Source organism: Alternaria metachromatica (genome assembly GCF_023757995.1).
Source record: "Alternaria metachromatica strain BMP 0045 chromosome Unknown scaffold_11, whole genome shotgun sequence".
NCBI classification, from domain to species: domain Eukaryota; kingdom Fungi; phylum Ascomycota; class Dothideomycetes; order Pleosporales; family Pleosporaceae; genus Alternaria; species Alternaria metachromatica.
Window position 1 is genome coordinate 696,042 of NW_026055502.1, and position 23,984 is coordinate 720,025.

Consider the following 23,984-nt stretch of genomic DNA (forward strand, 5'->3'; position numbering starts at 1 on the left):
GGTAAGCTAACTGTTGCAGTCTTCGTAGAAATCGATGTCGTAGTGGCTTCGTCGCACAGACTTACGGGAGCAGCACAGCGCCATAGGCGATGCTGGTATTGACGTCGTAACCCCACCCTAACAACCACTTCACCCCTTCGTGGGAGTCTGATGCGCAGTGCACTGTACGTGTGTCCCATCTAGCACCTGCGGTGTGGAGTTGTGTGGCCAGGTCGAGATGATTGCATTCGATAGCTTTATTGAGCCCGTACGTTAGCGGTTCAGGCTCTCTACCAGACGCCAGCATTAACGCAACGGCCGCATTATTGCTCTCGCACGCATGCAAGAAGATTGCACAACACGGATCGTTACTTTGGTCTCCGAGTTTATAGTATGCGAGATGGGGTGGCATAATGGATCCAACCGTGGAGGAATGTACCTAGGTACGCAGGTATGCAGCCCAGACGATGAAGTCAAGCGGTATGATCGAGTGACGGTCTGCGTCACCCCGCGGTATAAATACATCTGTTTGAATCCTGTGAGATCAGCGCTTCCATGCGGCGTATGCGGCGTATTGTTTCAGAAGCTGCCTTCCCAAGGATGACGAATGGGGCCGCGGTGGGTTTAGCGCTGGAATTGTGTTCCGTGCGGCTGGCAAGCGACAACCTTGTAATCCTTCTTGCCTTTCCTTCCTACCACCTCATACAAGAAAAAAACTGAACAGGTCTAGAGCCTACATCGACGCTAGGCCACCTATCTTGTATGCTTCCATGTTGATGTAGGCTGCAGACCTGTGCAAATTCTTTTCTTGGTTGACGTGCTACCGCTGCCTTCCAAGGTTCCTTCCGACATCCACTTCTCCTCACCTAATGAGTTTGCGATGCCATTCTGTGGTTTTGATTTCGAAGGCAAATTTGGGCCCAGGCAGGTTATATCAAGGCTGTGAATTCCACAAGCACGACGGATGACACCGTCATATTACCTGGGCCGCCCCCAAATGACCATTAACGCCTGTTCCAAGAATATTTTGTCGCTACGCCACGGGCCAAAACTCTTCGGATGCAGAGGGCCCGCCTCTGTCTTCACTCGGATTCGGTGACCGGTTTGACAAGATGTCACCTTGCAGCAACGCTGTTTTGCGGCGTCGAAAGCCATTGCGCAACGCAAGGCAGAATGCATGTCCTCAGTCCCGGGTGACAACATCTGCGACAAGTTCTTACAAACGCTACGCAATGTTTGCAATTTCTGGACGAAACGCATGCACGCCGCAGGGCAGTGCGAGAAGATCTCAATTGAAATGTAGGTGAATGAAAGCGTAAGCACACTGTCCATCCAGATGACATATAAAGCCGAACATCGATCATGATGCTGGGAGAGTCCAAAGCACTTCTCTATCAAATCATTCGTCCTAAATCATCCCGTCATTATGCAATTGCTACGCAGCGGTAATGCACTCGCTTTGCTTTTTTCCTATCCCGCATTCATCACGGCACAGATCAGTACGGGTACCGGAGGCAGCAGTGTGATCTCCCAAAGTCAAGCTCCATTTCCTGTCCCGGTCAATAGTAGCAGTACCATTGTTGTTGAACCTTCCACTCCAATCACTGGATCATATAGCACAACACCCTCAGACCTTTCGTTCACTACTCTCCCTTTGGCGACACAGAAGAATGACACGGTTGTGAATACGATCATGAGCACGTATTCGTCGACGGCATCTACTTCTTCTTCTCATTCTTTAGGTCCCTCTTCAGTCTCGCCTATCGCGTCGTCTTCCACGCTATCTTCAGTCTTGTCCAGCGCCGGCACTTTTCAATCGGGAGTGACCAGTACTACCAACGCAACGACTTCCTCGAGTTCCAACACCGAAGCTGCGACCAGTGGCGCGACAAGCCTCAGTCCGACTGCGCAACCTACTGCAATCAGTTCAGCGTCCAACACTGCCTCATCGATACTCGCAACATCAGATAGCCCATCACTTCCTCCCAGTATTACTATTCCTCCATCATTGCCAATCACTACCCTAGTACCCACTGGGACCAAAGTTCAATCGAGCGCGTCAGATCTATCCATAGCTATCGTGGGTGTGTTTCCCATTATCCAGAATTGGATAGAGGATCCTGCCGCTCATGTCACCGGCGTGATAGACGAGCTGAACAATATTCTGCCTGAAGCGGCTGGCTTCTTAGCCAAACTACCAAAGCCAACAGACGGAGTCGAGCCGTGTGGGTCTGGGAAACGCCGAAGAAGCGAACAAGATCGTGATACGTACGCTGTACTCGGCGAGCGCGATCTGCTCGGTGGCTTGTTCAAGACAGCATTCTCGCTCGTAAACTGTGTCATCAACACGACCAATAAGGTCAAAGATGCAGTGGTCGGCGGAACTACTGCCGCCGTGGATACCGTCAAAGGCCTACAAGACGACCTCAAACCATTGCTCGATGCTCTCAACGACGTCGTGCCGGATGGAGATTCCGAGCCCTCTGACTCGGCATCAGAGACTGAAGAACCTACGGAGACTTCCTCCTCTACATGCACTCTAACGACCGTTAGCAACTGCGACATTACATGTACAGCGACTGCAACCACAACGATAGAAGGCCCAAATAAGCGGGCGCAGGGCGACTTGTGTACCACAGTCTGTGGGGCGCCTATCACCAAATGCGATGTGACCGGTGTCACATCGTCATCCACGGTAACAACTACGACAACGACTGCTCGGCAGTTATGCGCTCGCGACTGCGACAGCTGCAATGGGAATGTGCGAAGATGGACGAACGACGCGCCTGCTCCGACCAAATTAACCACAGCTTTTGAGGACAATGCCCTTTCCTCAACTTCGACGATCATTGCATCGTACTTCAATAAGCCTGAATTGAGGACGCGGGAGCTCGCACCCGTGGAGACTAGTCAGTCTACCAGCCACATCTCGAAGCGAACTCTTTCAAGCCCTCCCCGAGGGAGTGACCAAGGTATGTGCTCAAGCCCAAATTTAGTTCCATCATTCCAGTACTACTTGGAATGATTACATCCAACCAAATACATATGAACATCAGATGTACAGGTGGTTTCTAACTTAATCAGGTGCTGTTGGGACTTGGCTTCTCATCCAGATCGCTACAAGTCCTAAGAGCTCTCTTCCACTCGGAGTCGGAACGACTGGCTTAACTTTCCCACTGGGCAATACAGCGGACGATTGGCACCTAGTAAACTTATATGGTTGCACATCCGTTGTGGTCATCTCCCGCAAACGAATGTATCTTACTCACATCTGGGAAATACCTTCCATGAAGTACCCACAGAATTTTCAAGGAGATGTCTTGAATGTTCTACAAAATGGCAGTCCTGAGTTCCGCGAAGGTCTCACAACATTCACTGGAGCTGGAGGTGACTTTGAAAACATCCAAGCGAACAAAGTACGTGCGTTCATCATCACGCCGTATCGGGATCATGCCGTAAATCCAGCAAGAGACGATGTTCAATTTCCAGCCGAAGTCACTAGGATCAAGAATTTGTTGACCAGCATTCTTGGACGAAGTGACACACTTACCATTCCCTACTTTCCGGCTGGGAGAGATGACGATAATAGAGCCCCCAAAGGCAAGATTTACATTCAGTATGACCCCGCGGCAGCAGCTCTCGTACCAACAGAAGGCGGTTGCAATCAGCAGCAAGCTGCGGCGATAGAGCTTTGGTTTGAGGATGCTCTTACCTACCGTTACAGAGACTCATGGCAGCCATTCCAGCATCAGGTTGTGCAGGCAAAGAAACGTTCCGTCGCATCTAGTGGTAAAGACCTGCGCTTGCTCAGAGGGAGAGAGGTGACGGATGCGGACGAAGCAGAGTGGAAAGAGTACGAGGCTTTGATGAGACGTCAGGATGGCGACACTTGTGCTCGACCTAGCAACAGCTTGTCGGTATCATCGGTATCACTCATTCCATCACCAGCTTCGACCGTACCTACTCCGTCCACCCTCCAGACAACGGTCAGGCCGTCATTGAGCGACTCAACCGGCGAAAGCTCAAGCCCACCGCCCTCGTCGATAGCCACATCATCACCAACTTCAAAGTCTTCTTTGGCGACGGATACCCCGTTTCTTACGTGGAAACCGGCACAGCCTAGTACGACAAAATCACCATCAGCAGCGCCCAAGCCATCTTCTACATCGCAATCTCCACCTCCACCTCAAACCGAGCCTCCGACAAAGGCATTATCGGTGATCTTCCGGAACACAAATGGCAATGGCGAAGACTACAACAACTGGACCTTCTTCGAGATCAAACCCAACACCCAAGCCGATGGCTGCAGCGTACCCATCCTCAACGATGTCTCGCGGCAATGGTCCGATGCTCCAGCCCTGTCAAACCCGTCGTGGCCGCACGGCACTTTCACCATGCCACTGTTTGGAGAAGAGGATTGTGAATACCTGAGTGATGGGACTAACCCGGGTGTGCTCCACTGCCCTAGTATGGGTGATGGCAAGACGGTCGGATGTAAAGAGGCTGATGAAAAGGACGATGCTGATGGTGTTACGGATTGTAATTATCCGGGTCTTAAGAGGAAGGTCCATATTGTTGTTTATTGTGAGTGGTAGGATAGCCCATTCTTGGAACTACGAGTCTTTTGTGCAAATGCCAGCGATTGTCGTCCCAGTAGTAATGGCTCGCTGCTCGCTCCGCGTTATCGCAAGCCATTGGCATGTGTTCTGCTCATGCCGAAGAGACGCTTGAGATGCAATGCGCCTCTCCGTCACCATAACAGGCTTCAAAGTCCCCCAAACAAGGTCTTATCTACACTAAACAGCGGCTGAAGTGCAGTATCGTGTGAATGGCTGGTGTTTGAGAGGCTAGCTGATCGTCGCTGCGGCACTGCAGATGTGGTTATGCGAGCCTCCTGTGACGTGCGTTGCGGCTGGAAGCTTAGCACTTGAGGAAACCATGACGTCAACAACGAGCTTGGACTTATTGCAGCTCTAGACCCTACGTTTGGCGGGCAACCCCAACTTTGGACTACACACCTCGCAACACAGGAATCTTTGTCAGTTTCAATTACATCTCACCAATTCACATCATGAGCTTCCTACGACCCATGTCAATGCTGCGCTCGGCAGCACTACGGCCCGCAGCGCTCTCGGCGGCTCCCCGTGCCCGCGTCCAAGTTCGTTTCGCGACTTCAGATTACGGCTCTGGTAAGGGCAACCCAGCTGGAGAGAAGCCCGAGAAGCAGGGCGCAAACCCCAGCGAGAACCTCGAGCACCCCGGCCCCGCACCTCCTAAGGTCGCCCAGGGCAAATCTTCGTCGTCGCCGAACAAGGACAGCAACGCCAGCCAGAATGACTCTCCCAAGCCTACATCCGAGTCGCCGGCTCCTAAGAGCTCTTCCGGCAAGCGCGAGTTCTCGACATCGGCCCGCCAGATGAAGGACAACAAAGAGCCAGCCGTCAAGCAGGGCCAAGACAACAAGCCCTCGCCCAACGAAGTCAAAGGTGCGAAACCCAAAATACTCAACGAAAACCCGCCGGCTTCTGAAGAGCAGAGCGAGGACGTCAAGCAACACAACAAGGACATGGATAACAGGGCGGAACAGGCGCATGAGAAGGTCAGCAACGAAGAGGCAGAGAAGGACAAAGTCCCCGGCGGCTTCTGGAAAGGTATGTCATAGCTTGACGAAGGGCATTGGCATGTCGCTAACACATTTACAGGCGAAGGTGGACGAAGCGGCTCCGAAGGCGTACGAGGATAAGCAAGGGGCGGGTGAATGTTCGGACAACATTAGCATGGTGTACAATTAGCTGAATTGACTCGTAGAAGTGTCATGAAATGTACAACATTTATCAAACATAAGCAGCCATAAACAACGTGTCTTGTGCTGTCTATCCATCGTCGGGGCGCTGAAAGTAGGCTTGGCTTCACAAGTTTTGTGCATGTTTGGGGATGACGTAGGGGGCTAGCGTGTGGATCGCCCCCGCATTTGTCGACGTGATGGGATTTTTTTGAAATGCCATCGCGACACAACGCCCGGCATAGGGGCGCTATTTCGCACGACTTGTGCTACGATGATGCTCTCTGCCTTTCTAAACCAGAGTGACAGGCCTCGGAGCTCTCTTACTGCGAAAACGTCAAGCATATGCAGGGCCTAGACCGTGCTCCTGAAAGGCGATCTCACAATTGCGCACAGCCAAAAGACGCGGTTGCATGTGGCCATAGCTCCTCATTGGCTGCTCTGCGAGGCAGGCGCGTTGGGGATCTTGTTTGCCCAAGCTCCATACGTGCAGCACTACGTCACTCGCACGCACACAATCTACCCGCCATTGTCTGTTCCCTCCCCTCATAAACTCGCTGCCCACCACTACCCTCTAGCTCTCACACCTCTGCCGAGTTTGCCTACCCTTCAACCCCTCGTCTTTGCTTCATTAATCGATATCAAGCACATCCTCACTTCGGCAGCCACACATCATGAGGTTCTCCCTTACATCCACCTTCGTGGTGTCCCTTGCTGCCACGGCAACGGCCAACAGCTGGTTTGGAAGCGCCGGTGCGTATAGTACATAACCCCTCCCGTTTGTTTTGATTTGTCCATAGCGCCATGCAGCAGTCTACTGACGCCAGGAAGCAGTCTACGACAAGTGGCATGAGACCGAGCTTGAGCGCTGGCTGAGCGACCACGGCGTTCCCCACCCCAGCCCCTCTGACCGCAAGAACCTCCAGTCGACTGTCAAGGCCAACTGGAACGATAAGGTTGTCACTCCCTACACCAGCTGGGATGCGCAGACGCTCCAGAACTACCTGACCCTCAAGGGCCAGCAGGCGAAGAAGGGCACCGAGAAGGACGCCAAGAGCCTCGCTGAGCAGGTCAAGGTGTACTGGACCGAGACCGAGGACTCCGCGAACCAGGCCTATGGTAGTGTCAAGGACTGGATCTTCGACTCGTGAGTACCCAGAAACTTGCCTCTAGCACAGTACTAACAATCTGTAGCTGGTCCGACTCTCAGCTCAAGGCTTTCGCCGATAAGCACGGCATTCCCGTCCCCCAGCCCCGCCAGCGTGACTCTCTCCTCGCTGCCGTCCGTAACAACTACCAGTCCGTCGCTGAGAAGGCCAAGGAGACTGCCAACTACCCCGGTGACTGGCTCTACGCTTCCTGGTCTGACTCTGACCTCAAGTCTTGGTTCGATGAGCGCGGCTACAACGTCCCCCAGCCCAACACCCGCGACTCGATGATCGCTGCTCTCCGTCGCCAGTCTCGTCTCGCCAGCCAGCAGTCCCAGGGCGCCTACGCTTCCGTCTCTTCCGCTGCTGCCAACGCCCAGCAAAGCCTCAGCGACGCCCTTCTCGACTCCTGGTCTGACAGCCAGATCAAGGAGTGGGCTGACAAGAACGGTATCAAGGTTCCCCAGGGCTCCAAGCGCAACGAGCTCATCGCTCTCGCCCGCAAGCACCGTGCCCGCCTTTACGGTGACAGCGCCTCTGCATCTGCCGGCTCCGTCTCTGCCTCTGGTGCTTCCGCTTACGGTGCTGCTACCTCCAACGTCGGCCAACAGTACGCTGCTGCCACCGGTGGCTTCGCCTACTACACCGACTTGATCAAGCAGCAGATTGGTCTCGCGCAGGCCAGCGTTACCTCCGCTACCGACGCTGCTGGATCCAGCGCCAGCTCTGCTTCCGTCCGCGCCGCTTCCAGCGCCAGCTCCCTCAGCGGTGCTGCTGGCAAGGCCGCGTCCTCATCCTCTTCCTCCATCTCCAAGTCCGCTGCCAGCGCTAACGCCGCTGCCTCATCCTCTGCTTCCAGCGCGTCGTCGGTTGCCTCCAAGTCTGCTCAGAGCGGATACGATGCTGCCGCCGCTAGCGCCAGCTCTGCTAAGCAGGAGTTGTAAGCACCTCACAATAACCGACAAGTAGCGTTCGGTCATGTCTTCTCTCGATGTGACTGCCATACGCATCACTTCACGACCTTACGATCTGCGTACGGATAGGCGGAAAATGGAAACCTGTAACATTAGCATCACGACGATATCCCCTCTGCGACCTCCTGGCAGGCTTGAGGAGGGTCTTGTAGTTTTTCTTATTCCTTCGGAATTGGGACGGATGGATGGATGGCGTCTCACGTAGCTTAGTATGCGCTTGATAATAAAAAGTATAATTGCACTGCTGTCCAAACATTGAGACGTGATTGAGTCGTGATTTAATATTGATGTGTGTTTTATTTACATGGTTGGAGTGTCGTTACCATGTGAATGATGATGATCGTCATCATCACTGTATAACATAACCAGCCCACAAAGTTATTCCTAATCGTGCTCAACAAGAAATTCTGCATGCGAACTTTGCGCGCCAGCAGCAGGGTCATTAACGAAAGTGATGCGCCTTTTTGATAATCTAGTCTTCAGTGTGCGGGTGGTGCACCAGGCAATGGCAAGTCTGGACCCGCAAGAAAGCTCCATGGTTGCGTTCTCTTTGTAGTTCTTGCACAGACCATGAGTTTGTTGCGGTCGTCTTTGAAGATTAAGAGGCAGAGACGACCGCAGAAAGCGGCATGTTGTTAAAGGCGCGTTGGTTTTGGAAGCAGACATGAGAGTTCAGTGGCTCCCTTTTGGTATTTTGAGGTGCGCGCTGGACCGCGGACACATGTATTCGATCAAATCTGTCTTTTTATTCCTGCAGCTTGCAGCTCAGAGGACGAAGTGCTCCCCATGTTCTAATTTTAGGAGGATTTGATGTATCGCCGGAGAAGGAAGTTCTCCTCATGATACAGTAACATAGTTGTTTCTGATGTTTCACCGAAGAAGAGGAAGAAAGGAAGACTCTTAGCCAGGAGTGTTCAAGCTTTTTGGAGAAGACGGCGCAGCCATGCGGCAGGTTATTTGCATTTTGAATACTCAAGTATGGAGAAGATGTCGAGAGGCGGAAGGAGGAAGAGAGGCAGACGCTTGCTCATAGCGGCTGCAGTTGCATTTCTTGAGAAGACGGCGCAGCCATCATGGACGACTGACTCCCTTTTGGTATTTTAAACGCTGAAATGCCGAGATAGTTTTAAGAGGCAAAACGGGGAAGAGAGGCAGACACATCGCCGGATGGCTTCGGTTTTTTTGGGAAGAGACGGCGCAGCCATTAGTAAGTAATCCTTCATTTTTGATATTCTAAATACTCAAATATAGAGAAGATACCAAGAAGAAGAGGAAGAAAGAGGGGGTTTATATATCCGCCCACACTAGTCGCGACACTCTCCATGCCAAGTCATCTCTTGGAGTTGAAGCAAAGAGGAGAAAAAGATACATGTCTCGTCATAGATTCATTTTTGACATTCCAGAGTCGTCTGGTGTACTTGAGACATGAGTTTTAATCGTCTCTCTTGACACATAAGATACAAAGCTTGATGTTTTGGTGAGATGGTCTGCTGGACAAACATGAAGACGTTGACCTTAGCTTTTGGTGAGGTGAACTCTGGAAGAAAGGGAAGAGGCAGAGATCACATGTAGACGTAGTCAATACGTTTTAAAGTCCACAGGCGCACTGATGGCCTCTTGCAATACAGTTTTGGTGTGCAATGTCGGTTGCAAGAGCCTTCTCATACTAGCTGGGCAGCATCAGTTTGAGAAAGAAGAAGAGGAAGTGGCCATTCTGGAGTGCGGATACGTTTCTTGATTTCTCTAAACTTTTCAAAATCCGCAAGCGCACTCATCCGAACCTGATTTCTCGGTTTTGGTATGCAATATCGATCGGGTGAGCCTTCTCATGAGGTGTTGGGTGTAATCTTGAAGAAGGGAGAAGAAGGCGCCATCTTGAAACTTCGAGTCGCTTTCTGGTTTCTGTGCGCTTTCTCAGAGCCCGCGAGCGCGCTCATCAAAACATGATCCCGCGTTTTTAGTGTATAATGTCGATTGGAGGAGCCTTCTCATGCTGAGGAATAACTGTATGTTTGGAGAAGAGAAGAAGTCGTCGTTCGAGGTATTCGCGTTATCTTTTGGTTGCTCTACAACTCTCAGAGTTTGCAGGCGCCCTCATCGATAGTATCCTGCCCAGTTTCGGTATACAAAGTCAGTCGGGCGAGACCTCACATCAGACGCCTTACTTTGAGTTTTGAAGAAAGAAGAAAAGTCTCCACATGGAGAGTGCGATTTGTCATTTTTGGTTCCTCATTTTGAAAATAAACATGAAGATGTGGTGTAAGAGAGAAGTAGAGGGAAGTGTAGAAGAACGGCTTTATAGAGTTCTCGCGGCAGTAGCGTCATGGAGATGGTAAGAGTGCATGTCGTGCGCAAGCAGGAAGTGTTGGTCGGAAGACAGAAAACAGGACATGGTAACTGATCATGATATTTGGAGATGAGGTCATATAGTTGAGCCGATGCAGAGTGGTGTGGGACACGCAGCTCAGCAGCGCCATGAGCTGTTCGATGATGGTTTTAAGTAAAGAGATATGCGCGTGTGGAAGGTGGCAGTAACCTCAAAGCAGACGTCTGCACCCATGGTACGAAGTCTTCCTCGTTTTGGTATTTTCGAGAAGCGCTGAGGCGTTGCAGTGATGAAGAAGAAGACGCAGCAGCCTCGAAGTAAGCGTCCTCCAAACCCCGCGCCATCCCAAAGCAGCCTAGCCCCATTCACGCCGCCCACCCGCATCCTCAAACTCCACCACACCATCCCCAACTCTATCCCGCACACGTCAACTTCTCACGAACACGTCTCGAACGCCTTCTCGAACGTTTCGCTCAGCCATCTGACAAGCTTCACCAAGCCTCGCGCACCGCATCCACCGGCCCACCACGGCCCGATTTGTTTCCACTCCAGATCTGCGACGCTGACTCCCCCGTTTCCCGTCTCACGGCCGTCTCCAATTTTTTTCCACCGCGCGAATCGAAGGAAAGAGTTGGCAACTCCGCATGAATATCTTCCTGGAGCTGTAGAGACGTATTGTAGGCCCGTTTCCGGTCGGTAGGTAAAAGGAGGGGATAAGGTTGAAGTGTGGTGGTGCTGAGGTGCATGTTGTGAGAGCGTTGCGTGGCGAGGTGGTGAGAGTTGTGTCGGTCCGAGTTTTCTGACGTGCCGACGTATTGGGCGGGTGACTTGGGGACGGGACGGGAGATGTGAGATGGAGGTATAAGAGAGGGATGGGATGTCGAAGGATGGAAAGTATTCATTCCAAATCATCTCTCTCATACTTTGCCTACTTCTTACGATCGCTACTCACCTGGTGTGAGCTTGCCTTTAGTTTATTTACACTCTTTGAACATCATCTGTCTTTATTCTAATCTGTTGTATTGCTTTTATCGCTCTATACATACGTCAACATGAAGACCTTCGCCATTCTCTGCCTCTTGGGAGCCGCTCTCGCTGCACCGGCACCTCAGCAAGCGCCCCAGGCTCCTCAAGCTCCTCAGGCACCGCAGGCACCCCGTCCCGCTCAGGCTCCCCAAGCTCCCCAAGCTCCTCAGGCTGGCCAAGCTCCCCAAGCTGGTCAAGCACCTCAAGCTGGCCAGGGCGCTGGCGGCAACTGCGCCGACATCCAGTCCAAGCTCACAAAGGGAATCCAAGCCAACCTCGACATCCAAGCCGCCGAACTCAAAGGGTATGCCATCACCTCCCCCTCTTCTCCATCCCCACAACTAACCCCCACCCCAGCGTCTACGCCCTAAAGCTCCAAGCCGGCACCGCCGGCTTCAACACGACCCAGCAATCCGTGCTGTCCATCCAAAAGCGGGGCGTCGACATCCGCGCCAACAACCAGAAGCTGGCCGCGCAGATCAAGTCCCCTGCTGCTGATGGCCTGGCTATTGTAGCTGGAGCCCAGACCAAGGAGATTGGCCAGGTGCAGAGCTTGAAGGGGACGGGTGCGGATGCGCCGGTTATTGCTATGTTGGTCCAGGAGGTTATGGATGGGACGATGCAGAATCAGAAGAACCTTGCTGCGGCTAAGGGACAGGTTTGTGCGAAGTAGGCGGTTGTGAGTAAGTGTGGGTGTGGGATGAGGATGTAAGGTGTATGATAGAATTGGTAGGAGGGTAATTGGATTTTGGGCCGCGTTCATGTTTTGGAAGTAGTGTAAATGTAATGGAATCGATATGAGTTGAGAAGACAGACACTCTCACATGAGGATGCGAAGTGCTTGTTTCGGAAGCACGCTCAGACGTGGATGAACCTGATGTCCTTTTTCGTGCTCAGTTCATACCGCGTCAAAAGATAACACGACGCAGCATAGTAGAGACTACTATCCCTTTTGAGAGACCAGCGCAGCCATCACGACCTTGGCTCGGGTTTTTTATTATGATTCTGAGGGGACGAATCTGAAAGTGTAAAGAGGAGGAGTGAGCAGCCAGGAAGGACTCTTTTATACATAGCAAACATCAAGCTAGTGGATGAGAGAAAAGGCGTTAAAGTCACCAGCAAAGACTTGCTATGGAAAGAGAAGGTAGCTTGTGTTGCATCGGTTGCTCATCATCCAACTTTGGACGCACACACAATCATGGATGCTCTTTTGCTAGTTTTCGATTTCTACATCGGACTCGGACTTAGATTTTGGAAAAGACGACATGTGTCATCATATTTATCGTTGTGGAAGAACAGAGCAGACATCGAGCCAGTCCGGCATGTTTTTGAGTTTAAGGACAGGAAGTCAAGTGTGTGGGAAAGAGAAGTGAGGAGCCGGAATGAGTGGCTTTTGTATCCATTGAACATCACGCTAGTCGGCATGACCGAAGATAAGGGGATAGACATGGTCATCGCGATAATGTCGATCTTTTTGGAGTAATACATCGACATAGTTTTCGAATCTCGGAAAAGCTTTCATGGGTCTTATTTGTCGTTTCTTTTGGAAAAACCCGAGAGAACATTCGGACCATTTGTTGTCTTTTTAGTGTTGTAGACAAGAAATTGATGGTGTGAGAAAGAAGAGTGGATAGCCTAGATGAAGGCTTTTATAAGCGCTGAATGCCAAGCTGATTATGGAGAGACTAGATGGTATGATCATCGACAGGGACATGGTTTTCTCTCGACGTTGTTTTGTAGAGCACGTTGACTGTGGTCAGTACATCAATTGACAACATACTTTCACGTAAGAGTCTACCCAGCTCAGAACCCAAAGGTACGTGTATTACAACGAAGTAACACAGCGCAATCTATTAAATAGGTATGGTCTAATGTCTAATTGTATGTCTGCTCGAGCAGCAACTCCGAGGGAACAGTCCGTGGGAACAAAACGACGATGGTCTTTCACGTCGAGCGACGAAATTAACCGCACTGAGATCATTAGCACACCATTACTCTCAATCGTCACTTCATCACTTACGCAGCTGATAGTCTACACATATCCACGTTAGCCCTATTCTCCCCACAACGTCCAAGATCAGGGTACTTACACCACCAGCACCACACCCATTCAAACTCGGCCTCCCCCCACTGCCAGGGTAAACGCAATTCCTAAACGTGGGAAAGTTCCTGCTCGGCGCTCCAGGGCTCTGGCACTGCACACATGTCATGTTAGAAGCCGAAACTTGTTTCGTTTGCGTTGTTGTTGTTGTTGTTGGTGTTCGGGACTTACGCAGAAGGAGTTTGGCTGGGAGATGTATTAGTAATTGTTTTCGAAGGATATGTCTTCTATTAGGGAAGAGAGAAGAGGAGAGGTTAGGACGTGGACTGGATTGGACTAGACTTACGTAGGCACCAGGACATGTAGAACCACCCGGTAATCCCCATCCGCCGTTACAAAACGCGGCTTCGGACGCGGCGGCAAGAGCGAGAATGATGGGGGCGAAGAGTTTCATGATGGTTGTTTTAACAAACGTGTAGTTGGTAATCCGAAGATAGCCAGCCTTGCGCAACGGGACGCAAGCATGTATATATATCAACCGCAAACCGCAGCCAAGACGATCCGTACTCAGGGCCACAGGCAGTGCACGCACTTATCGCATGAGTAATAACCCGAGGTCTAGTGCGCGTCGTTTGGTATTAACAGTGGTTCCTCCCTCATTCCCTCAGTTGTAAAGCCGCAGTTAATCCGCATGCTAGCTTCACACAGCTAGCTGGTTCCGTATTCCTGCTCTCATAAAGTAGACCGCAGTACAGATTGCGCGGCTGGCTGGAGACGTTTGACAGGAGAAACATGAGTACATACGTCCATGGAAGGTTCGAGCTGAGCTGTCCATGTTTCAAGCTGACAGTCCGTCCGCTGATCTCGCGGTAGTCAAGGTAACTGCCGGTCATCGTGATGATGGTGATGGGGGAATGTCAAATTGCGATGTGAATCAAAGTTCCGAACCAAACCGCCGGTGTAATTGAGGCTGGTATATCGAGATCGACGACGCGATAGCAGTAGGTACAGGGCTGGGAGACAAGATGGACAGTGCAGCTTACGCTAGCACTAGGTTCAAACGTGGTTAGAGCCGGTACTAATATGTAGACGTTTGTGGTAAATTCCCAGTGGCTAAGGTGAAGGACCGAAGACGAGGCTGAAGTGGTGCGTTGCTTTCATGAATACCCAGGTATTCAGATGCTGAAGTAAAAGCATAAAGCGCAATGCAGATGTCTTCTGAACTACGGTCTTTATCTCCAAAACTCGGCCATCTCGAATATCACGATTCTACCCAGGAATATAGCCAAGTAGTCGCCCCCTGAAAAACCCTCCTCATGCCATGCGCTTGGCGCCTGCGGTGGCGATAGATAGAGCGGAAGCGTGACCCTCCGGCGAGCCGGGCAGTGATGTGAACACCTGCGCGAGCGCGGCCAAGATCGCGAAGACAGATGTAGACTCAGGAGATCCGGTGACACGGCGTTCGAGAGGAAGGTAAGCAATGTAGTTATGGGAGTGAACGTGAACAAGAACACACAGAGGAGAATATGATGAAAGAAGGGAGGACTGAAAGTCAGGCATGCTGAACACGTAAGAGTGACCTCGAGACAGATACGTAACATGACGAAGTAGCAAGACGAGTTGTGGCAGTGACGTACAGTACATAACACAGACATCCGCGTGACAGACGTCCAGCGCCCTCTCAATCCATGGTCAGAAGGACAAGCAAGATCCATACTATACAATCATCAACAGCAGAGACACACGCAACGGGTATCAACTGTGCTGATTCCTCGCTTCTGGTACGATTTCTTCGGTACCTTCTCAACCACACTTGAACAATGAATAATAAACCCAACTCTACCCTCAGCAAGTCCATTCTCACGACTTATCCTTATCCAAAGCCCCAGCAGACGTTTTCGTCCCTTGTACACCATGCACGCACGACTTCTCAACCTGGTTTCTAGTAAGCAAGGGACCTTCTTGTAACTTCGCGACTTCAGCCGTTGTTGCCGGAACAGTACCATCTCTCGCCCCGCTTCCACGTTCGTCCTCTGCCTCTTTCTCTTTCATCGCCATTCCGCTATCCATCCCCGCTTCCACGACCACACCACTGTCGTCAGCCCTTTCTCTCGCCTTCTGCAACTTTGACAATACAACATCCGCCGCCCTCAAAAACTTCCTCCCATCCTCAGCATCCTTCTTCCACCTCTCCCTCTTATCCCTCGGTTGTCTATCATCTTGCCAACCATCCTCAAATGTCTTGACCTCTGCAGAAATCTGCCCATGTATTCTTTCTAACTCGCCCATTGAGTATGTCGGTTTGTGCGTGGCGGGGACTATTGCTCCGGTCGTGGGTGGTATGCGTGGCGGCTCGGGTACCCAGTCGGCAGGCCTATCCGTCCCTGTCGCGGTGGTTTGGCCTGCTTCCCAGATGGTTTTGTGTCGGAGGCACATGCGCCATTGTGTGAGCTTGACATCGATGTCGTGGGCTGCGTTGCGAAGACTGACGTATGCTATGTCGACGAGTTGGATTTGTCGGAGGAGGTTTTGACGTTCGTCCTCGTCTGTAGACTCCATGTGGCAGTGGTCGTATTTTTGCTGTGCGTTGATGTAAAGCAGGTAGTCAGCCTCCTGTAGTAGTTCCATCTTATCCGCTTCCAAGGTTTCCATAGTAGCCAGCGTGCTTTCAATGTCGATGCGTCGCAGGTCTTCGGCATAGTCGACGGGTGTAGCGTAGAATGGTGGCTGTTGTTCGACAGGTGTCGCAGCAACTGCCATAGGCTCACTGCTGCTGTTTTCGAGTTGCACGTCCTGTTCTGCTCGCTCAAAGGCCTCCTCTGACAGCCACCGTGTGTACCAGAGGCTGTTGTGTGAGACGTATTGCTGCATGATGGGGTCGAGGCTCGCCATGAGCTCCGGATCCCAGAAGATGTTCCAGAACTCGAATGATCGTCGCTTGACATGTCGGCCAAAGTGTTTGTATGCCTCCTGCCTCTCTCCGCTGTACTGAAAGTACGCATGCGCTCCCAGGACACCGGCACAAGCGCCGATATTTGCCATGCCCAAGCATCGCGTCCACCTCGGTATAGCAGGCCGGCGCATAAACAGCGAAGGCACCGAGACAGCCAGACCCAATGCCGCGCCTGCCAAAGCACCATCGTCAACGGTATACTTCTTCGTCCTCTCATACAGCTTCCAGGGCTTGATTTTCGGTATATTCGTCGACACCAACACATCCGCAAAAGCGGAGTAGTAATACCAGTTCAGCGCCGCACCTGCCAGGCCCGCCCAAACCCCCAGCCTCGCCGAAGCCCGTATAAACACCGCTGGCCGCGATATTGGCCTCGTAGGAGTGACACTCTGTGCATATCTCGAGGCGAAGGACGTATATGCGGCGGCAAAGACGGTCGAGGAGATGATGGCGTACTGAGGTGTCGCGTTCGCACCGATGGGATCAGGCCGTTTGGGAGTAAGGCGATGTTGCCCTTCGCCTACACCATCTCGTTAGCAACTGCTTCTCCACATCGTCTTCGGCGAAACCTACCAGGCGGCACAAAGAGTCTCAGCACCATGGCGCCAAAACTACGCGCGTAGTACAAGATAAGCGATAGAGTGTGGTATCATATGCTGTCCACGGTCCACGGCTATAAAATAGTGTGCGGCTGCAGCGAGCGCGTGGGGCATTCACGAGGCCGCTCATGGCAGTGAAGGTGCGTGGGCACTACCGGTGAGTGCCCGGATTGGCGCGCCTGGAGGGTGTCATGAGGCAGATGTGAAGGAACAAGGTTCCGGAAGCAGCTACGGCGGGCGGCCGCCGGGAAGGCGCATCGCAGCGGGACAGGTTTAATCCCTGTCATGTTCGCATGGGAAGGCTGAAGGGGGGCGCAAGGGGCGAGGCCGCGTGAAGAGGGTGTCGTTGTGTCTTAGGCGGGATGGGTGGGTGGGCGACACTGGCGATGATGCGTGAGGCCGGGGTCGGAGGGTGCACGTGAGGACGTGTGGTCAAGCGACTTCATGGGTCCAGACCGCCAATGGATGATCGCATCTGGCCATTGCGCGAGTGGAAGATGCGGTCTCGTCGGGTACAGCATCACACAAAACGTTTTCACAACTTGGGTATATTCATTTTGTGATTGATTAATACAAGCTTCATTCCCCGATCGCAGTCAATTATTCTACTCCGCATCGCACAATCATTACCACATACCCCAATCTCGATCCCACCACCCGATTACAACGACTACTCATACCAATTTAGTAACACAAGCTAATATCGAACTCCATACCCGCTTTTCGCATTGAATACAGAAAAAGAAATAGTCGAACGAAAGAGGTAATCCCAAACGCCATCGCTAATACGGTTTAAAAGCAAGTTCAGCGCCAGAAAACGAGAGAACATGCGCAAGGACCCCATCCACCCACGCTAAGTAACATTAGTACAAAGGTAAGCGAAAGATCGGAATCGAGAATCGAGAAAGAGAAATGGCATGCGAGCGGGTACGGGAACCGAAGCAGATCGCAGAAGCAAAGAAGAGACGATGCGGAAACATGGAAGGAGGAGCAGAAGGAGAGAGCCGTCAGAGAACCACCTCAAACCCCTACTGAACCGACTTGACATCACCCCGCCCTCGTATCCCTCCGCTGCATGACAATCTTCGCATCCTCGCTCCTCAAAAACTCAAACACACCCAGCTCCAGCCTCGCCAACCCATCTTTAAACATATACTCGCTCCCCTCCGTATTCGTCATAACCCTAAAAGCCATACAGAGTAGATCCTCAGGACTCAATCCATCAATACTACTCATGTTCTTCCATTTCAACCGCATGGCCCTGAGATCGTTCATAGCAAGCAACCGATCCACAAGGCCAATGTGAGATACGCCGGGGTTGGCAGCCATGCTGTGCCGTAGTGAAGCGATAGCTTGACGCTCGTGCAGCCATGCAGTGAGGATCTTGGAGACGAGATCGTAGTGTGTGGATAGTTCTGTGCGGAAGAGCGGTTCGCCGTGGTACCAGAGTGTGTGCATGCGGACGAGGAGGCTGGCTTCGTCGGGCGGCATTGTGGAGCGAGGGTAGAAGAAGGTGAAGAGACCGGCGGTGACTTCGCATTGGAGGAGGCGGAGGTCGGCCGTCGAGACGGAGCCGCGGGGGAAGGTTTGTGGTTGTGGGGGCTGGACGACGTGTGCGGTTTCGGGGGGTTGGGGCGGTTGTTGGTGGCTTTTCAGCACGGGTTGGTGCGGTGAGGTGTGTTGGGGGGCGGCGGCGGGTTGGCTGTGGTTTGAGGGGGCTCGGGGTTTGCTCGAGGGCGCGGGCGGTGCGTCTTGTGTAGTAGGAACGAGTTGTATGCCGTATGCGGGGGCGCTTTGTATCGCGGGTGCAGAGGTAACCTGCTTATTAGGTGCCATGATAGGCTGATTAGGTGCGGCCTGCGCATGTGGTGTACTAGATCTACTGCGAGGGTGTGGTGCGAGAGAACGGCCGAAGGGGTGGCTCGGGGTATTAGATCGACTTGGTGGTTGGGGTGGAGGCTGTTGCTGAGCCTGGATATGCGGATGTGATGGTAGCTGTGTATGCTGAGGATGATGTGTATGCGGTGATGCCTGGTGTGGGTGTGAAGGGTGGGACGGTGTCTGTTGCTGCTGTGGTGGTGCCTGAGGTTGCGGTTGCGACTGCTGTGGCTGCGGAGCGATATGTGTGGGCTGCGGAGGTTGAACGGCAGGCGACTCCCTCTTCATATATCCACCTGCCCCATTAGCTGCTGAAGATGCGTTCACGGCTTGAAACCCTTGATTCGAAGCTGGTGTAGGAGTGGCTGGCGGTGCAGAACGAGGAGTTTCCGTAGCAGATCGAGCCATGGCAGCACTGCGTGAAGACGGCTCATATGGGCTCGTGTAACTGTTGCTGTGACGATGTCCAATACCAGGAGGAGGTCGATGCACTTCTCTCGACGGTTCTCGGGATGCTTCCCGTGTTGGCTCTCGAGGTGGCTCGCTAGGTGGAGGCGTGTTGTTAACAGCAGTAAAGCCCCCATTGTTGACAGCCGTGAATCCTGCGGGTGCGGAGCTTTGGGTGATAGCCGGAGGCCTTGACACGCCGTTCAAGTCGTTGTTTGATAGAGGACTGAGCTGTATCCGCGAGGGTTCAGATGCAGTTCCTGGTGCTGGCGAGAAACGATGCATGTGCGTCGGCATAGGAGGTATATTCTCCATGCTGCCCGGGCCGGCAGGATACAGTGACTTGAGTGACTTCCTTGGGCTGCCCTTTCGGCTCACAGGCATAGTGCTGTACGGCCTTTTGATAGGCGAAGCCTCAGGATCTTCATCGTCAGACATGGTGAGGTGAGCATTGCTCTTGCGCTTCTTCAGATTAATAGGCTTAACGTCGAGGTCAGCGCCTGCAACAGTATCCGGATCTGGTGGGGTGAGTGACTGTGGCGTCCCATGTGGTGACTACCGTTTATTAGCCATGACAACACCAACCATCTCGTCAAAACTTACAAGGCCTTCGGCATCAATGTCTGCAAGCTGATCATACTCATTCGCACCCGACGGTCTCTTCAACTTCATGTTGCGAATGTAGTAGCAAGCTTTGATGATGATCCACCGATGCAGATGAATCTTGAGACTAAAATAGGTTTAGCGCGCGTTCTGACACCTGACACCTGACCATCCCAACTTACATATCCTTATGCTCCGGCTCCTCGTAAAACAGATCTTTGTTATACGTCTTCTTGGTCGCATCCGGCGTGAGTAAACAGCTGCGATCCGCATCCCTGCCCCAAATAGCGGGTCCGTAACTCGCTAGCAGGTCCTCGAGCTCCTGGTTCAGGGAACTCGGATCCGCCGCGAAGTCCAGCAACAAATCTCTTTCTTTTGGCAATTCCTTGGACAGCTTCGTCACCTCACTCGAGAGCTTGCGGTAGTCTGGGTTGTCGAATTTCGGAATGCCGCGGTTGGTCGTGGACGAAGACGCCGATAAGCCCAGGCCCAAGCATTCCGTCACCTCGCGTATAGTCGGGTTATGCGAGCTGAAGACGGATATCCAGCGAGCGCGATCCCAGCGTCGCACGCCGTGCTCCAGATCCAGGGCCAAGTTATCCTTTGAGCTCATGGCGCCACATGGGTGACGACGGGCACGTCAACAGTTGAAATGGGAAGTAGGAAAATGACGATGGAAAAGTAAGCGGATGGGATGGGGAATGACAATCAATGGCGCGTGCGCCAAAGTGTGATGGATCCGCTCTCGACGTTCCAAGGTTGGGGTGATTGATGGTAGCTCGCTCGGCAAAGGTAAAAGGAGTACGTTCCACTAGGCCGTCTTGGAACAAAGTTTTCTTATTGCCAGCTGCTGCTACCCCGAGAAAAACTTTGTCCAGTCTCAGATGCCGATCGTGCTACCAAACTAGACAAAGAATTGAAAGCCCCTGTACACACAAGAAGAACAAACTGCGCAGCAATTGTACTCTGGAGTAGGAACCGACAGGCGCTGATGAGGGGGGCGTTGGGCGGCGAAAGAAGGATTGGTGATGATGATTGATGCCGGTGACGTGTAGAAGGCGAACGACGGTACGCTGCGTCGAAAAGATACCCAGAAAAGAGGTGTGTCCAGTAGCGAGACAATGATCCGGCAGGGGCCGCAACAAAACATGTGCAGAGGTAATACGCGTCCGCACTCCGAAGTTAATGACTCGCACGCCAATAAATCCCCATCAGGTGTAATCATAGTACCGCCCCATCCTCATTCGTTCACACCCAGCGGGTCTCCTTTGCCCTTGCCTGTTCATTGTACGACACTTGCACTATGAGCGTGGTGCTCATTTGCTGCATTATGCTAATCATATCTATCGCAGGGGTCTTCATCATACACGAGGTACAAATGAATATGTCGCTAGCAGCACAACTCTTACTCGCATAGGCCAAAACATCCGATCCTCTTACTCAAAGCCTCCATTAGCCGCCACATGCAATCAGCGAATAAGCGGCACTATCACGGTTTCGTATAGCCGGGGATAGATGTCGTTGGTATCATGGTCAGGAGTTACAACTACACATGCATCTATGACGCGCTCGTCCCTCACCCATAGATTTGTACTACCGAGCTGCGATTACTCAACTGTGCGACCGGTTCCTGTCCAGACCGCGCGCCGCATAATATTGATGGGAGGTACAGCGAGATCTGATAAACGCCACAGCTCGAAAGAAAAAAATGTGAGGCAATGTGACGAATGTGCGGCGCGGTCACTGCCTGCACTCTAAAATAGGAACGTGGCATTAGGGAGATTTACGGCGCAGTGCGGAGCCTGAAGACAACGCCCCTTGGCTGCAGGGAATACACTAAGCGAAAAGGTATACTGCGAAGTGCTGCCGAGCCGTGTATTCATTCGGATACTAGCTGCCGAACTATCGAAGTTGCGTACAGTCGCGCCCTCACTATGCGCTCGCGCGTTCCAGGCGATCGCAAACTAAAGCAAATCACGCGTCGCAGAGTCCCGTACTGCATGGTGATGAGGTGTGGCACAGCTGAGCTAGTGTAATCCTACACGGTCCTGTAACATGATCAAGTAGCTGAAACCACCACTCTACGGCTGACCTACCCGAATAGCTTATTTTCCCGAATTGGACACCTACTAGTGGGGGCCTCGACCCTGGCGATCGATCGTCGCCCTGAAAACCTGAACGCCTGTATGATCCTCGTACACAGTTTTTGCGACTACAGCTGCCCGCGCGCACGATACGTGCGTGTCTCCATCGTGGTAGTTGCGACTAGCGTCGTGACTCGCCAATATACCAGAGCATACCCTTTCCATCTTCCTCTTCTTCCTTGCGGAAGCTCTCCAGGTGGTCGTGCAGCCAGCCCATTACTTGCGTAAAGTCTACTGGCTTCCACTGCATCTCTACTGCGTACTTTTCTCCGGCCAACACCACAATGGCCTGTCGCAGGAGCTCATCGCGGTCGACAGCAACGTTGGGGCCAAGACCAAATCCTCGGCCCACATCTTCAAAATTGGCGATGATGGTTTGCGTGCAGCCCATGAGCGTGCGGTGCTGTTGGATGCGCCTCTCGATCTCGGCAGCTGTGTGGCCTTCGGCTGACCAACCTGCAGTAGGGTAAGTAAAGATAGAATGGATGCAGATGCAGTTGGTAAAACGTACGTTCGTTTGCTCGTAATAGAGCTGCCAGGTGGCGCTTAAGTTCCACCCAAGTCAGAAATGCTCGTTCCCTCGCAATGAAAACGGGTATGTTTTCGATCATCTTATTGTAGTCGGCTCGAACGCCTTCTCGCCATGTTCTTTCGAGTTGGTTGAGGAGCGCTTCCTCGTCCATTGAAACACCTCGCTCCTCTCCATATATGTACTGCCGCAGCGCCCGTAAGCCGTCGTAGTCTAAACCACGGTAGGGTATGCTGTTGTTTGGTTGCGGGAGCTCTTCTGGCACACCGTTATCTGACCGAAAGCTTGCTACCAGCGCGGCCATTTGGACGCTGACTTGTCGATCAGCAGCCGCTTGGGTCGCGTCGGTGATTTGCTGTTGTGCCGCTGCTTTGGTCTCGGTAGGATGTGCAGCGTGGGTAGCAGCAGGGCCTGACATCGTACTGAGATATCGAGACTTGTTCGCTTCAGCAGTAAGTTTGTTCCAGACACCCTCGGCGATGTTGGATTGTTGTGTAGCCTGTTGTTCGTGGGCTTTCGCCGATGTAAAGGCGGCATTGCCATTCGTTGCATGTCCACCGCCATTGACAGCTGTGAACCCGCCTCCTTCCCGCGGTCCCATAGTGGGACTTTCCCCAGATTCCGGAGGTGTGAGCATTGCACTTGACGACATCGGGCTTCCACGTGACGCTGTATCGCCGTCGTGCAACACCGAGTTTGGTGCAAGCGCAACAAATGATGCTGGCGTGCCGCCCTCTTGCTGGCCAGAAAACTCTGCATCAGCTCGCGCCTGGCGGTTTTCTGCCTTCTTTCGTCTCTCGCGATCCAGGCGTTCGCGCGCAAGAATGACGTTGCATGCCTTCAGCCCGATCCACCAATGGAGAAGTTTGTGAATTCTGCGTAGTGGGTCAGTAGCTATTCGGCTCTATTGCGAGGGCCCAAACCCCAGACAGATGTGCTCTCGAGTTTATGTACTTACAACGCTCTGTCTTCCTCGTTCTCCAAATAAAGATCCCGCGGGTAAAGTCCCTCTTCGACTCCGGGTTCATTCGCAGTGATTAGGTGCTCGCGATCGCCCACTCTTCCCCAGACCTTGGCGCCATGTTTCTCAAGTAAGCCATCGACTTGCTCTTTCAAACTTCCCTCGTCGCTCAGAAACTTCATCAGCTCATCCGGCTCTTTCGGTAACGTGGAGACAACATCGCCCATGTCTGCAACAAGCTCGCGTACGAGGGCGGATTCAAAGTTTGTTTTACCGCGTTTGTTCGATGACCACTTTGCGCGCAACCCAAGACGCTCGATCAGCTCGTGCATACGCACTTTTGACCGATTCTTCATAATGTCCAACCAGTCCTTGGACGTTGCGTATGTGATAGCTGAGCCGTCCATGGTGTCTGGGCTAGATGCATGGATCGCAAAATCTCGCCAGGTGAATTAAATGTAGGCTAGCGATGCAGCCGTACACAGTCGTATGAGTTCCGAGCGTTGTGGTGTCGCGACTATGCAAGGGAGGTGTGATGTGTAGTGCTGATTTTCTCGGGTATGATTACATGCAGATGCTCTCAGGACTGGGGCA

General features: G+C 52.5%; 7 protein-coding genes across 7 annotated transcripts; 4 read left to right on the forward strand and 3 right to left on the reverse strand.

Moving 5' to 3' along the window:
• Positions 1-3,266: 3,266 nt before the first annotated feature.
• On the forward strand, positions 3,267-4,574 carry J4E83_005676 (uncharacterized protein; the record flags this gene model as incomplete). The annotated part of the gene is made up of 2 exons (XM_049332593.1): positions 3,267-3,271; positions 3,323-4,574. The coding sequence occupies 2 exons, from the start codon at positions 3,267-3,269 to the stop codon at positions 4,572-4,574; spliced, it is 1,257 nt and encodes a 418-aa protein (XP_049188401.1).
• A 476-nt stretch (positions 4,575-5,050) lies between these two features.
• On the forward strand, positions 5,051-5,722 carry J4E83_005677 (uncharacterized protein; the record flags this gene model as incomplete). Its single annotated transcript, XM_049332594.1, has 2 exons — positions 5,051-5,630; positions 5,682-5,722. 2 exons carry the CDS (start codon positions 5,051-5,053, stop codon positions 5,720-5,722), a joined length of 621 nt encoding a protein of 206 aa, XP_049188402.1.
• Positions 5,723-6,435: 713 nt separating this feature from the next.
• Positions 6,436-7,853, forward strand: J4E83_005678 (uncharacterized protein; the record flags this gene model as incomplete). The annotated part of the gene is made up of 3 exons (XM_049332595.1): positions 6,436-6,514; positions 6,596-6,908; positions 6,956-7,853. 3 exons carry the CDS (start codon positions 6,436-6,438, stop codon positions 7,851-7,853), a joined length of 1,290 nt encoding a protein of 429 aa, XP_049188403.1.
• A 3,408-nt stretch (positions 7,854-11,261) lies between these two features.
• Positions 11,262-11,908, forward strand: J4E83_005679 (uncharacterized protein; the record flags this gene model as incomplete). Its single annotated transcript, XM_049332596.1, has 2 exons — positions 11,262-11,539; positions 11,593-11,908. 2 exons carry the CDS (start codon positions 11,262-11,264, stop codon positions 11,906-11,908), a joined length of 594 nt encoding a protein of 197 aa, XP_049188404.1.
• A 3,228-nt stretch (positions 11,909-15,136) lies between these two features.
• On the reverse strand, positions 15,137-16,318 carry J4E83_005680 (uncharacterized protein; the record flags this gene model as incomplete). Its single annotated transcript, XM_049332597.1, has 1 exon — positions 15,137-16,318. One exon carries the CDS (start codon positions 16,316-16,318, stop codon positions 15,137-15,139), a length of 1,182 nt encoding a protein of 393 aa, XP_049188405.1.
• Positions 16,319-17,875: 1,557 nt separating this feature from the next.
• J4E83_005681 (uncharacterized protein) lies at positions 17,876-20,369 on the reverse strand (the record flags this gene model as incomplete). Its single annotated transcript, XM_049332598.1, has 4 exons — positions 17,876-18,685; positions 19,034-19,708; positions 19,757-19,883; positions 19,939-20,369. The coding sequence occupies 4 exons, from the start codon at positions 20,367-20,369 to the stop codon at positions 17,876-17,878; spliced, it is 2,043 nt and encodes a 680-aa protein (XP_049188406.1).
• A 1,652-nt stretch (positions 20,370-22,021) lies between these two features.
• On the reverse strand, positions 22,022-23,797 carry J4E83_005682 (uncharacterized protein; the record flags this gene model as incomplete). The annotated part of the gene is made up of 3 exons (XM_049332599.1): positions 22,022-22,356; positions 22,412-23,304; positions 23,388-23,797. The coding sequence occupies 3 exons, from the start codon at positions 23,795-23,797 to the stop codon at positions 22,022-22,024; spliced, it is 1,638 nt and encodes a 545-aa protein (XP_049188407.1).
• Positions 23,798-23,984: the final 187 nt, after the last annotated feature.